Source organism: Pinus tabuliformis, chromosome J (genome assembly GCF_031772625.1).
Source record: "Pinus tabuliformis cultivar Carrire ecotype Pingquan chromosome J, CPIR1, whole genome shotgun sequence".
NCBI lineage: Eukaryota > Viridiplantae > Streptophyta > Pinopsida > Pinales > Pinaceae > Pinus > Pinus tabuliformis.
Genome location: NC_142295.1, coordinates 97,661,644 through 97,675,978, shown reverse-complemented (window position 1 = coordinate 97,675,978; position 14,335 = coordinate 97,661,644). Strand labels below are relative to the sequence as shown.

The window sequence follows — 14,335 nt, the reverse complement described above, 5'->3', positions numbered from 1 at the left end:
CTGTCCTGTTTCAGACTTTGCATCTCAAGGCACAGATTCTTCAGTTGCGTGTGGATCTGCCAAACTCCTAGATTAGGATCTTGCATCGGGGTCTCATGCAGCCTCATGGCAATCTCCAGGGCCTCTGCCTGAGTTGTTATCTTTTGCTGCGATAGCGCACTCCTTAAGTGTGGTAGTAGCGAAGCTACAAACCACTCGCGATGCTGTCCATCTGTCAGATTCATATTGGCTTCGCAGATCATACATTTCAGCCTCTGATCTAGTTCCCAAGGAGTCTCGCCTGGTAGCATCGTGATCTCTTTAAATCCCACAATCGACTGTGCTTCAGACTTAGGCCTATTAAATTCTCTATTTAGCACTGTTTGGATATCCGCGACTCTCGCATTCGGGTTATCGTTGGAGTACTTAATATACCAGGTCAGCATGCGATCTTGCAGAGTGCTAACTAGTGTCGCTTTCTTTATATGGTCATCTGTAACACCTTGCGCTTCCCATATAGCCCTTACAACGAACTAGAATTGGTTCGGATCCTCATTTCCCAAACCTTTGAACACAGGCAACTTCACTGTGTTTGCCATACTGAATCGCGATGGTGGTGGAGTTGGTACGGGCGAAGATGGAGGTGATGGCGGTGAAGCCAGTGGTGGTGTGGGTGGGGGTGGTATTCGCGGAATTCTTTGTCTTATCAGATGAATAGCACTTCGTGGAGAGACCTTCGTGAGCTCTTCCTCGTCCCCTCGCGGAGGTGAAATCAAGGGGCTATTTTCTGGACCCTTATTTCTTTCATTCCCGTAAACCTTTTCGCTTCGCGTAGCTCCAAACATCAAGGTAACTGCATAACCCGCTTTTTGCACAAAAACATTTTAATCCAAGTATTCAAAGATTTTACGTACTTATCTCACGGTCCTTTGAGAAAGCGTCGCTTTGCCTCGGTGTAGCTGACTAAGGTGTCAACCGCGAACTCAGTAACAAATCTTCCTGTAATACGATTGAGCCAATGATCGACAGCGCGCACGATCTTATCCTCCGATGCTTCTAACCTTTGCACTAGCTCTGGGGTCCACACAATAGGACTGTAAAGCTTCCACCTTCCTTGGCTATCTGCTAGCTTCACGACCTTCTTGTATAGCTTAGTAGGGAAGGACGCGAAAAAGATTTCGTGGATCTCCATATACAGGTAGCTATCTAACCACTCTTCTTTTGACAATCACGGGTTTCTGTTCTCCTGCGCCGCGAACTCGTGAATTCTTCTGTCCAACCAGCCTTCGATTTGTTTCTTAGTTGGATTCCAGTGATACGACATCACACATATCTCATGTAGATTCCGATCCCGGCAATGGAACCATTTGTTGGCTTGAGAAGGCCTGATCCAGCTTCAACGTTAGTTAGCCAAACAAATCCCTACACTACTGGCCCTTTCGGCATCAGCCTGCGGAGCGCGGACTAAAGTCTCGCTCGAAGCAGTATGGGGAGATGCTGGAACCAAGTTTCCGCACCCTTGAGATGGTTGTGATGTCGGTTTATTCCAACTATACCTGCCTTTGTGCAGGGTGCTTCGCGCTCCGATCTATTTTTCAGTACCTTCGCGATTTGTTACAATCAGCTTTCGCGTAGCCCTAACCAAGGGCTGAAGTCCTTTCGTGCTGATATGGCAGGGAACTGCACTATTTCCCAAACTAGACTAAGTATCTTACTTATCTTATTGACAGATCTTGATTATCTTCGCGTAAACAAGTGTTCTTACTTGCGTTCACCTAACCACTACAGTTATACACATTTGTGCATCATATAAGCATTAAAAGTGAAATTTATAACCTATAAAACAGATGCATAAACATGAAATAAAGACGTAGAAATGATAGAAACTTTTCTTTATTAATACTTCCATATGATTACAAACTCAACTCGCCCTGCGCACTCAGCTGCAGGGGTTCGTGCACTCAGCTATGGACTACTAGGCCTCTGCGCACTCAGTTGCAGAGCCTCTACCTATGCTACGACCTAAAACTTAGACTTACACTTCAGAGCTATCTCGCATACATCTTCATTGCTTAGACATTGTGTGTTCTTATCTACTTAGAGCTTCGCTCTATTTATACAACCCCATGGTTTGCGGACCATGGGTAGATCTTCTACAGCTGACATTACATTATCAAAATAAGGGTGGACAATCCTATGACTCTTTAACAACTACACGTTCCGCGCCCTCAAAATGCGGAGTCTTTACATTGGAATTACAAAATTTGACCAAAATCTGGGCTCTATGCCCCAAAACTGCCCTTGGGGGATCTCTCGCCGAACAATGTGATCTTTCAAGACATAAAGAAGTTGATAGCAAGGTTACTAGAGACATTTTTTCATGTGGAATTCCCTTTAACTTTTGGAACTTGTAAAGTTGACATATCGGGCTTTTGGACAACCCTGGTGGTTAAGTGAATGTGCTTGTGTGTTAGATTTTGGGTAGCTCGAAAGGTATTTCGAAGAGAGGACAACCCACAATAAGTTGTTTGTTGGGAGATTTATCCAAAATTGGGTTTTAGACCCAAGATGGGGTTTAGGACCAAAAGAGAAAATAATTATTTATTTTTACGGTCAAGAGGCTAAAACCCTAAGTCTAGAGGGTTCCTAAGTGACCAAAAGAAAAATATAAAGAGAGGCCTAAGAGAAGGTCTCAATACACAAGACAACAACTCATTCTCAAGAAGAGATCTAGCCAAGAAGAACTCGTGGACCTTAGGGAGCCGCAACAAGGAAGAGGAGCAAGTATGGTTTGTTTTGGTTATGCAAAGGAGACCCAATCTGCTCAGCTTGAAGGCAAGGTTCTGTTGTTCTTAAGCAACTGAGAAACTTGTTATGCTCTGTGGGAGAGGGCCAAAGCCCTAGATTTGTGGAAAAGGAGGGCTGAAAGGCCTATTGTATTGCAGATAGGAAGGCCGAGCTCCCTTAGGACGCATCACAAAAGTTAGAAGGGCCTTAGACCAAGTTTTGAAGGGTCGCAGACCTAGTGGGAGGATTGTTGGTCGAGTTTGTAAGGTCACAGGTGGTTTGAAAGGAGGTCGAGGAGGATTAGGCCTATAGAGAAGACCAAGAAGGGTTGTGTAGGGCTGAGATCCAAGGAGAAAGTTTGCTAAGGTGTGTGCATGGAGGTTTTATCCATGGAAAATCATCTTATGTGAAGACAAAGCCCGAGGAAAAGCCATAGATCCTTAAGAAGGCTGAGCTGGAGAAAAAGGATGAGTTTGTCTTGTGTGTTTTGATCTGACCTGAGGTTTGGAGGGCTGGACGTGCTTGTGTTATGGTTTTGGGCATGTGATGTAGTGTATATCTCTGTGTAAAAGCCGAGCTAATTTTTGGTGTATAAAGGAGGGCCAAGACCCTTGGAATTCTTGGACAGTAAGGATGTAAGGCCTGTGGTGTAGCAGAAGTGAAGGCCGAGCCTCATCAAGGGTATGCACAAGAGATTTAGGGCAGTGAGGTGAGGTATAGGCAAAAGTATTGAGGTCTGTACCTAAGGTTTGAATCTGAGGTATTGCAGAAGGGAGTTTCAGGGCCGAGTAACCTTAGGAAGAGTGCCTTAGGACCAAGACTTTTCATGACTATGCAAAGATCCTTGAAAAAGTATGTGGCTTGGTTTTCAAGTAGATGATTGCAAAGTTTAATTGACGAGGTTTGTTAAACAAGAGGGTTTGGACAACAAGTATTGTAGTGTATGTTCAAACAATTTAATGGTGTTTGTTGGAATTTCTAAGTCTAATTGTTAGAAACCCTTCATGTACTTTCTGATTTATTTCTGCCTACTTGTTCTGATTAATTAACAAGTTATTTACCATGTAAATACTGAAAATAAATACAAGTACATGCTCAACACATTATAGATCATCAACTGAAGGAAACAAAACAACCACACAAGTGACACCGTTGTTTTTGGACCAATGTTCCTGGAAAAACCCAATGTGGGAAAACCGGTGTAGCTATTTGAGGGTTTTATTATTATGCAGTTTCTGAATACAATCTGGGTGCCAAAACCGGCTCATCCAACATAGAATAATCTCGACAGTAGTACCTTTCTACTCGGAAGCAGATATTCCAGCTGAAACCTCGGATAAACACTCCGACAGCTCCGAGCTCCAATCTGCCCCACGAAAACCCCAGCATCTGCTTGTAGGGACTGCGTCAACCCTTCCTGGTCCTGCGTTAGCCCAATAACCCCTGCGTCAGCCTCTAGAGCCTCTGCGTCACCCACACTGGCTCTCTGAGGCACTGCGCAGCTCCTGACTGCCTCTGCGTGGGCCCTAGCTTGCTCTGCGTGGCCTCTAGCTGGCGTCCCTCTCTCCCGGTTTCTACGCTGATTCTCCCGGTACTTTCTCTGCCTCTTTGCTTTTGTATTCACTGCCCCTCGCTGCTGATCACTGATTCTATCTCTCTTAGCAAACCCCACTCTAGAGAATAGAATGACTGATCCCTCTGGTGTATTCTCCAAGTGACCCTCAAGCCTTCTCTTATACTTTTCTCGTTGACGAATCAACGACCGAGATTAAGTCCCTAATCGACAGCTAAGATTAGATCTGGCTTGATCCATGTCTTTTGGACCATTCTAACACAATTTTATATTAATTCACATCAATATTTTAATTTCCCTAAGTTTAGACTTAAGCACTCCATTAAAAATATTAATTATTTTAATATTGCCCTAACTGTTTAGAATTTGCCCAAACCCTTTCTGGGTATTGGAGATCTCATGTGCCCTAACCTCTCCACCAAATTTCGTGGCTAGAGCACATCCGATGCTACCCCAAATCAACACTCCCTCTTAGCGAGGATTGTGCTCTAGCAATACTCCTTACTGAGTATCACCCTGATCATCTGGCATTGGTCCCTGTGTTGATGCTAGGCCTGCTGCCCATCATCCTCTGCACTGCTGCATCCTGTACTGCTGCCCATAGCTCTGCCACTGCCATTGCTGCATCTGTACGACAACTCCCTCTGCATCCATGCTGCTGCCCATGGCCCTGCCACTGCCACTGCTGCGTCTGCACTACATCTCCTCTCATCATGCTGCATCGTGCTGCCCATAGCACTACCACTGCTAACTATTGCACTGCAACTCAGTTACTGAGAAGTAAGTAATTGATCTCCCAACTTTGACCTCTCTGTCAAGCTAGAGTACTCCTAATGCTGAAGCTCTCTTTGCCGCTGACAAGTGCTCCCTCTCTGACCTCTGCGCTCCTGCAACAACTCCCTGCATCTCACAGCGTTGCACACCTCTCTGTGCCATCCTGCACTGGTGCAACACTCCCGTGCCTCTCGCACTGTTGCATCCTGCTAGCCTCGCGCTATCCTGGGAATTATGTACTGTAGCTCTCTCTGCCGCTTCATCCGCATCCGTCTCTACCCACATCCGCCAGGGCTGCTACTCCTCTTTGGGGCGCTCATAGCAAGGTATAATCCAAGAGGCTAGGTACCTCGAGGATCTTGCCCCTCATCGCTTGTAGTCTGTCTGACTACAGCTCGATGTTTCCCCACTTCCGCTCAAGTGGTGTGTGTGCACTCATGGCACAATCATAGTCTATCTCCACTTCCTTCTCTACCCTTGTTGGCGCTGCCTTGGTCTCGGAGGCCTCTCCCTTGTTCTTCTTCCTTGGACATTGGGTGGCATAATGACCCAACTCCCCACAGTGGAAGCATTTGATCTTGGAGAGGTCCTTCTTCTTCCGTTTCTCTTGCTTTCCCTCAGATGCTAGGGCAACATCTTCCTCCTTCTTGACTTTGATCCCTTTGTCGCCGCTTCCCGCCTTGCTTAGCCTTCTGATCTCTTCTTGGCGAAGAGCCACCCACATTTCCTCCCAATCTGGAAGGGTCGCCCTGCCTAGTATGCTTTGGACAAACACCTCCCAGTCTTCTGAGACTGCGTTCAGGGCTGTTCTCACCATCAATTCTTGATCCGACGTGGCTCCTATGGAAGTCAGCTGATCCCGGATCTCCTTCAATCGACTAAGGAAGGGGTCGATCTATTCTCCCTTCTGCATCTGGTATGACCGCAACTGATTTTCTAGTAGCATCTTCCTCTGCACGGAAGTATGCTGATACAACTTCTTTAGGGCCTCCCACATCTCATTTGCCGTATTCTTCTCAATAATGTGTGGTACTACATGGTCCTTGACCCCGTCAAGGATGATGCTCTTGGCCCTCGCCATTGCATCTTCATACTTATTGTTAATAGTTATCAGCCGGGTCTACTGGGACCGCTATTGTCCTCAAGGTGAATTGCTTGAGACGGTTCCTGTCTAGAACGGATAAGATTCTGGCCTTCCAGACTACGAAGTTTGCGGCTTCGTCCAGTCTATCCAGGTCTCTTACCCCGTTCACTGCTGCTCCTTTACTTCCCTTCTGGAAGTTCTCGGTGTGACTCTTTGAGCCTCGATTTCCCTCCCGGAAACCCCTCTGCTAATGTCGAGATGCCCCCACTTCGATCCTTAGTGCAGCTGCACCACTGATTCAGATTTCTTGGCTAGAAATCCTCGGTAGCAACTCCCTCCTCCTTGGTCTTGCCCTGTTAGGTACTATTTTGACTACAGTACCCCACCAGCTTCACTCTGCAACTTACCCACAACCTCCTAAGCCCCAGCAAATTGAAGGTTAGAGCTTCTAGGCTTTAAGCAATCCCGACACCAGAAAAATCCGCACCTCCTGGCCACGGGCGTCAATCCTTCCTAACTGAGAAAGATGATCGGGCACTGTGTAGGTCGAGTCTGCTCCCCTCTGCCACTGCGCTGATCCTCTTCCCGGCTCAAACTTGATGACGTAGGCACTGCGTCACCCCTTCCTTGCTGCTGTCCTGCTAGGAACAACTTTTGTCACTCGGGACAACTGTTTCTGCTGTTGCTGTTCTGCGCAGCTGATGTCCTTAGTTCTCCTGTGATCTGCAACGACGCTCTGGTACCATGTTGGAATTTCTATGTTTAACTGTTAGAAACCCTTCATGTACTTTTTGATTTATTTCTGCCTACTTGTTCTAATTAATTAACAAGTTATTTACCATGTAAATACTGAAAATAAATACAAGTACATGCTCAACACATTACAGATCATCAACTGAAGGAAACAAAACAAGCACACAAGTGACAACTTTGTTTTTGGATCAATGTCCTCGAAAAAACCCAATGCATGAAACTGGTGCAACTATCTGAGGGTTTTATTATTATGCAGTTTCTGAATACAATTTGAGTGTCAAAACCAGCTCACCCAACAGAGAATAATCTCGGCAGTAGTACCTCTCTACTCGGAAGCAAATATTCCAGCTGAAACCTCGGATAAACACTTCGACAACTCCCAGCTCCAATCTGCCCCACGAAAACCCCAGCATCTGCCTCTAGGGACTGCGTCAGCCCTTCCTGGCCTTGCGTCAGCCCAATGTTAGCCGAATAGCCCCTGCGTCAGCCTCTGGAGGCACTGCGACAGCCTCTAGAGCCTCTACGTCACCCACGCTGGCTCTGTGAGGCACTGCGCAGCTCCTGGCTGGCTCTGCGTGGGCCCTAGCTGGCTCTGTGTGGCCACTTGCTGGCTTTGCCTCCCTCTCTCCTGGCTTCTGCACTGATTCTCCTGGTACTTTCTCTGCCTCTTTGCTTCTGTATTCATTGCTCCACGCCGCTGATCATTGATTCTATCTCTCTTAGCAAATCTCGCTCTAGAGAATAGAATCACTGATCACTCTGGGGTATTCTCCAAGTGACCCTCAATCCTCCTCTTATACTTTTCTCGTTGACAAATCAATGGCCGGGATTAAGTCCCTAATCGACGGCTAAGATTAGATTTGGCTTGATCCATGTCTTTTGGACCATTCTAACACAATTTTTTATTAATTCACATTAATATTTTAATTTCCCTAAGTTTAGACTTAGGGACTCCATTAAAAATATTAATTATTTTAATACTTCCCTAACTGTTTAGAATCTGCCCAAACCCTTTCTGGGTATTAGAGATCTCATGTGCCCTAACCTCTCCACCAAATTTCGTGGCTAGAGCACATCCGATGCTACCCCAAATCAACAGTGTAAAGTGAATGTGTGAAGGCAGTTTGTCGTAGCCTATGAGCAATGATCTAAAGAGCAACATAAACATTGTGTGGAGGCAGAGTTGTTGAGTTGGTATGTTCAAGCAAATCTAAAGTAGCAAGGGACCTTGTGAGTAACTTGTGTAGAGGTATTGGAGCAACAATATTCTCTGCATGTAGAGGAGGAAAGGCCAAGTCTGTTTTCCTCTATGGGAGAGCACTGAAGCCCTAGATCTGTTGAAAAGGAGGGCTGAGCTCCCTTAGAATCCACCATAGAAGTTAGAGGGCCTGTTGCACGTATTTTGTCACAAGTCCGAGGAAGTAATTGGACAAAATATTTCAAAGCTCAAAATCATCAGCCAACACTTTCATGTATCATTGTAAACCCAATTTCTTCAAATTTGTAATGTAAATGATGCTAGTATGATGTAATGCAAATTTATGCTCTGATACCATGGAGGAATTTACAGGGTAAGTTCCTCAGATAGAACACCAAAGGACACCGCTCACAAATAGATCACAGATCAATACACCCGTATTCTTGTCGTGGTTAATACCCTCAAAGAGGGAAACAATCCACGACCACTTCAGGCAATTTATTAATAAAAGAAAGAAAATTTACATAAGCTTCTCTCGTGAATGGTCACCTTACAAATGATCCCCCATGCTCTTTAAATAGAGATCATGGACCAATTGGGTGTTAAGCCACAGATGAAGTGTCGGTAATACCGAGGAAAGAATGATCTGTCAGATCACTTCATGTCTAGAACATATCGTGACCATCGGATTGTAAGTTACAAAAGTACATAGTAAAGAAACACACTTTACCTAACTCTACACTAGACCAAGTTATACTTAACTATTTCCTATTTGTCGGAATATCCTAATAGGTTTAATTATATAACAACCTAGGTAAGCTTATGGTTTTGGCGACAATCACCCCCACAATGAGGCTGATTTGAACAATTTTTTAGATATTATTTAAAAAACAAAAAACTTCTTATAAGGGCTGACTTGGTCAATGAAAAGGGTGAAATAGATGCCCGCTTTGCAACTGCCAAGCAACATAGATTTTTATGAATTTTTATACCAAATTTTAAACCAATCGTAGAGCTTCCTTTACCATTCATTTGGGGCACCTTGACCAAGACTTCAGAGGTTCAAATTTAAGAAGGCATATCTCTTCAACTGTGAGGAGTTACATGGCGTGCCACCTACCGTTGGAAATGGCATGACAAGTAATATCAGATGATGATGGTCTAGCATGCATGTTTACTACGATCAATATGCCATAACAAGCGTGGGGAAAGTGGGGCTTCTTCTAGCTTCTGCTTGAGTTGACATCAATGACAACCAATTTGCAACAATCCTCATTAATGATATAGAAAATTGTGCAATGAAGAGTCTTCCAAGTTGGGCGTCATCTTCCATGAGGTTTTGAAACAAGTAAGAACCCTGATTATGGCAAATGTGAGATCTCTAAGAAAACATCCAATTGATAAGACATGCAAGAATGCAAAATGGTGGATGTCCTCCTCAGGCCAAGTGCTATGGTGGTTGGTCCATGAAATAAGGTACCAAATACATGAAGAAAGAAAGGGGTAGCCCCTCACCAAATAAATAAAATAAGAACATCGCTTAACATGTGTGCAAGTGCTAGATCCAAGGAAGAACGAGTCAAATAAGCCATGTATCGCCATCAACCAATATGCCAAGTAAGGCAAGTCAACAACTAATTCATCAAAAAGGGGTGTTTCCTCAAAGACAAGTGTGAAATCATCGCACAAGGTTTGGATGTTCCATGGTAGGCTCCTCTACCAAGTAATAGTGCATAAAAATATGTAGAAGAGGGGAGTGCTCCACACGAGGGTGTAGTCTATATCATAACACACCATAATATGTTCACAAGCTGTCAATATGAACAAGGGCATTCACCTCATGAACATTGAACCATGCTAGACCATATTAGATCACCCCAAGAAGAATGTCAAATAAAGAGATAGCAATGCGAGGATGACAAGTGCTTTATACCATCATGAAACTGATCAAATAAAGATGCCAACACAATGTTAGCTTCGCCCGAAAGTGCTATGGCGTTCCATCAAGGGAGTCATACATCAACACTTATCATCAACTGTGCACATGAACGTAGGGCCTTTACAATGAAGTCTACTAGCATGAACAATCTCTGAGACAACCAAAGCATCAACATCATCAAACTATGCATGACCACATCACCAATAATCTCTTCAAGTGAGAGCACAACCCCCAGGCCATCCAAAGCTTCATCAACCTGTAAACCTGCCTTTGTGATGAAAATCACAATAGTAGTGAAGAAAGTTCAAGAGTGTATCCTCATGCAAGACAAGGTATAACAGTTCTCAGTGGTGCCAACTGATTTAAAACATCAAATGGAAACAATTGAAGCAAACTTCAGATACTTGGACATGGTCGAGTTGGTTTAATGAGTCAGGATTTAAATTAAATAATCCAGAATTAGTTTTACCTAGTGTTATCTCTAGGGATCTCAACATTTAACTCATTAAATTATAGTTTTTATGATTTTTGTAATCTAAAGGCCATTTAGAGCTCCTATTGTTTCTGTATTTTGCATCAGAACTTTACTTTTGTGTATCTCAGAACTTATAGTCTTTTGTCTCAGAACTTTACTTTTATGTATCTCAGAGCTTACAGGCTATGTATCTCAATGTGATTTTGTCTGTTTCCACTGTTACATGCAATAGAAATCAGGTGTCTAATTGTTTGTATATACATTGATGTAGACAATTAGATATTTTTATAAAATTTTGAAAATTTTATGTACTATTATTCGTCTGAGTCATTTGCTTAGTAGAGTGGAGTTGTAATGTTTGTCCTCACTGCGTTCAAGTCTGATAACTTTGATCTAGACAAATCCAAGACCAAGACGTTTAGTTCTTGATGTTAAGAGGTAAATCACCACAGTCCTCCTTGACCTCCTGACACCTTACCTTGTTGGGACTACGTTCTTGACATTCATGGCATCATAACATAGAATGTCGCTAGTAAATGAACATGAAACAAATTAAATTATCATCTCCATATACCTAAATCATTCTGGTGTTCTCCAGATTCACATGCACACAATCTTGGCTTAAATAATTGGGCATGTTGTCTTTGCACCGTATTCACCTCAAATCCAAAAACCATCTTCAGATCTTTACATACTTTTCTCAGCCTATCTACTGTCACCAAACAGACAACTGCTTCTCTTTTTTATTTGCTGATTATTAGTAAGTTGAATATTTTATACATATTATTTGACGTAAATTCTGATTGTGGGAAGTTTTATTTTCTTGTTATTGATAATGTTTTTCCTATTATAATTTTTCCGGTTATATCTTCAGAACAGAGCTGAAGCAGAGAATCATCTATCTCGATTGCTTTTAGTTGCTATGGCTTGTGGACTTGGCATGTTCACCATGATAGAACTTTGTGGGACTTCAATACTAAAAGGTAGAAGAGACAGAACAAGGTTCTCATATTTATGTCAAAATAGTGAAGAGAATCTTTCTTACCTTTATGTGAAATCTGGTTGGCTTTATTGAGAATTACTTTATTGTGCACTTCTTTGATCTTATTAATTTTTTAAAACAGTTGATTATTTGGTGACAAGCATTTTCATATGTTCTGCAGCCTTTGTTGGGGCAAATAACTCTTCTTTGGTACCTGCAGCCAAAACCTATGTTGAGGTAGGTATCAAGCCTTTTGTATATTTGAATTTATGAAAATTAGAGATGCTAGAGATTATAAAATTCCTATCATCCTTCAGTGGCACTGCTTAGTTTTTTACATTGCATTAGAAATTAGAATACATTTTTCAGGCAAAACATCAGCAGAATTCGAAAGTTTGTAAATTGTGAGAGAAGCTACAATATGACCCACATGTTATATGTGAAAAGGAAATGGGACAATCTTGGATGCCCATACAAGAACTTTAAGCAAAGGGTAGCAGTTTGGAAATATATAAGTGGCTGGACTTAAAATATTTACGAGCATAAAATATGTTGCTATCTTCCTAGTTGTTACGTCGAAGAATAGGGGACACGATGGAGCTTTGATGCAACATTCTCTTGCCTACCTTTACTTCAAAGTGAGGATTTGTTAGAACATTTTTTTTCATTCTGAATAGATAAAAAGAGGTGAAACTTTGCAGACATTTTCATTCTGAATGTTCGTCAGTCTGATTGCTTACCTATACTCACAATCTGGATTGGACTAATTTAGCAGAGATTGGACTATGAATCCTTAATAGATTTTTTATAGAGTGAAAGGCTGTCATAACTTCTCTGCGTATATCTGCAGTGAAATACTGGACCATGTTGGAGTCCAGGAAATAATCATAGTTTTATTTTGGAGAAAATTTTTAATTTATACTGTGAAAATTCCTAAACCCGGAATCCCTATTGCAGCAAACTGATGTTACTTCTACTTGTGAAACCATACAAGTTATTTACTGTGCTCTACAGTAAATATCGAAAATACAACATTCACTATTTAAAATAATATGCGGAAACAAGACACTGAACAGGAAGTACATACAACACAATGACACTGTTATTTTTGGACAAAAGTCCCCAGAAAAACCCAATGCGGGAAAACCGGTGGAACAATTATGATGGTTTTTATTATTAAATAGTAGTTATTTCTGAATACAAACTCTGGATGCCTTGCTGGCTATCCAGTACAGAGAATATTACTCGGGAAAAGAAATTAGTGAGATTACCTCACTCTACACTGCAAGTCCCGGCTGATCCGACAGCTGAAACAATGAGTCCCCGACTACCTTTGCGCTGTCCCTACGCAATCACTGTGTGGGCCTGCGTCACTGCCTTTGAGGAGCTGCGTCACTTCCTCTACTAGACCGTTTTGCTCTCAGGAGCCTCGACTTCAGCCCTCCTGGCTCAGAACATCGAACTCCCAACTAAATTTCGGACTTCTGTGCAGAAGACACTGCACTGCTCTGTGTGAGCCCTTCATGGCTCTGCGTCACCCTCACTAGGCACTGCGCTGCCTCCTCTACGTCTTTCTATGCCTCTCTGCTGCGTATTCTTGGCTCAGGAGAAGATTCTCCAACCAAAAACTATCTCTACCCCTCTCTGCGTGATCACCACGAAATCACTGCTCTGCTCTAGCCTCAGCAATTAGATCTGACTGATCAACTCTCGAGTGTGTTCTCTAAGCGCCCATCAAGCGTTCTTATAATCCTCTCGCTGATCAATCAACGACCCACATTAGATTCTAATCATTGGCTAGGATCATATTGACTTGATCTTTGTGCCTTTTTCTAGGAGTTACACCCATAGTTTAGATTAATACCCATTAATTATTTTAATTTCCTAAGTTTAGACTTAGGGTCCCATTACAAATAATTAATTATTTTAATAAAACTGTCTCCGGATGGAATTTCCCAAAACGATTTCTGGGTATTGGAGAATGCATGTGTCTAAGCCTCCCTGGAAATTTTGAGACTTAGAGCACATCCGATGCTACCATAAATCACCACTCCCTCTTAGCGAGGAATGTATTCTAGCAATGGAACCTGTTGAAGCATCACTCTGTTTAGTAACATCTCCTTCTACGCTACTAATGTCTGACATCACTGCCCACCAACTACTATGCAAATTTAAGTATGGGGGATTTACGCAGTGCATTATATTAGATATCATTTTTGGGATTCAACTGCGTTAAGTAAGTCATTCAAACGTATGACCATTTCCATGAGAGGTAGTCGTAACTGACTAATTTCTCATGATTTTTGAATAGTTCACTTAGCACTCATTGCATCGGGTGATGCTCACAGGGATGAAGAAGTGGGATTGAAACTAGTGAAATGTGGAAATGCTGCATCTGTATTGTTGTTGACCCTACCACTGTCAACACTGCACCCGTACTGCAACTCCCTCTGAAATTTTGCATCTGTGCTGCTGCTGGCCCTGCCACTACCAACACTGCGTCCTTCTCCTACTGCATCAACAATGGAAAAGCATCCCAAATTATGAACTAGTGTTTAGTATGATGCATCTCGTTGCTGGAGTCTGATTGCTGCTAGTTTCTGCGCTGACCCTTTGAAGCCTCTGCGTCGCTGCTGCTCTCTGCTCTATGCCAACTGCATCACTGCCTACTCTACTTTGCGCTACTTAGTCTCTGGCACTCCTAGCCACTGTAACTGCCACTCTGGCACTCCTCTGCACCAACTGACACTGGTCCATCCTTCTACTACTGATGTGGGCTCTCGTAGCAAGG

The 14,335-nt window shown here is 43.0% G+C and overlaps 1 protein-coding gene across 1 annotated transcript in view; it reads left to right on the top strand.

Annotated features, from left to right (window-relative positions):
- LOC149225689 (protein DETOXIFICATION 46, chloroplastic-like) overlaps positions 1-14,335 on the top strand; it is a 257,569-nt gene that overhangs the window by 17,415 nt on the left and 225,819 nt on the right. Inside the window, exons 3-4 of the mRNA XM_089377279.1 lie at positions 11,437-11,545; positions 11,726-11,781. Coding sequence (XP_089233405.1) covers positions 11,437-11,545; positions 11,726-11,781 — 165 coding nt within the window. The remainder of the gene's footprint in view (positions 1-11,436; positions 11,546-11,725; positions 11,782-14,335) is intronic.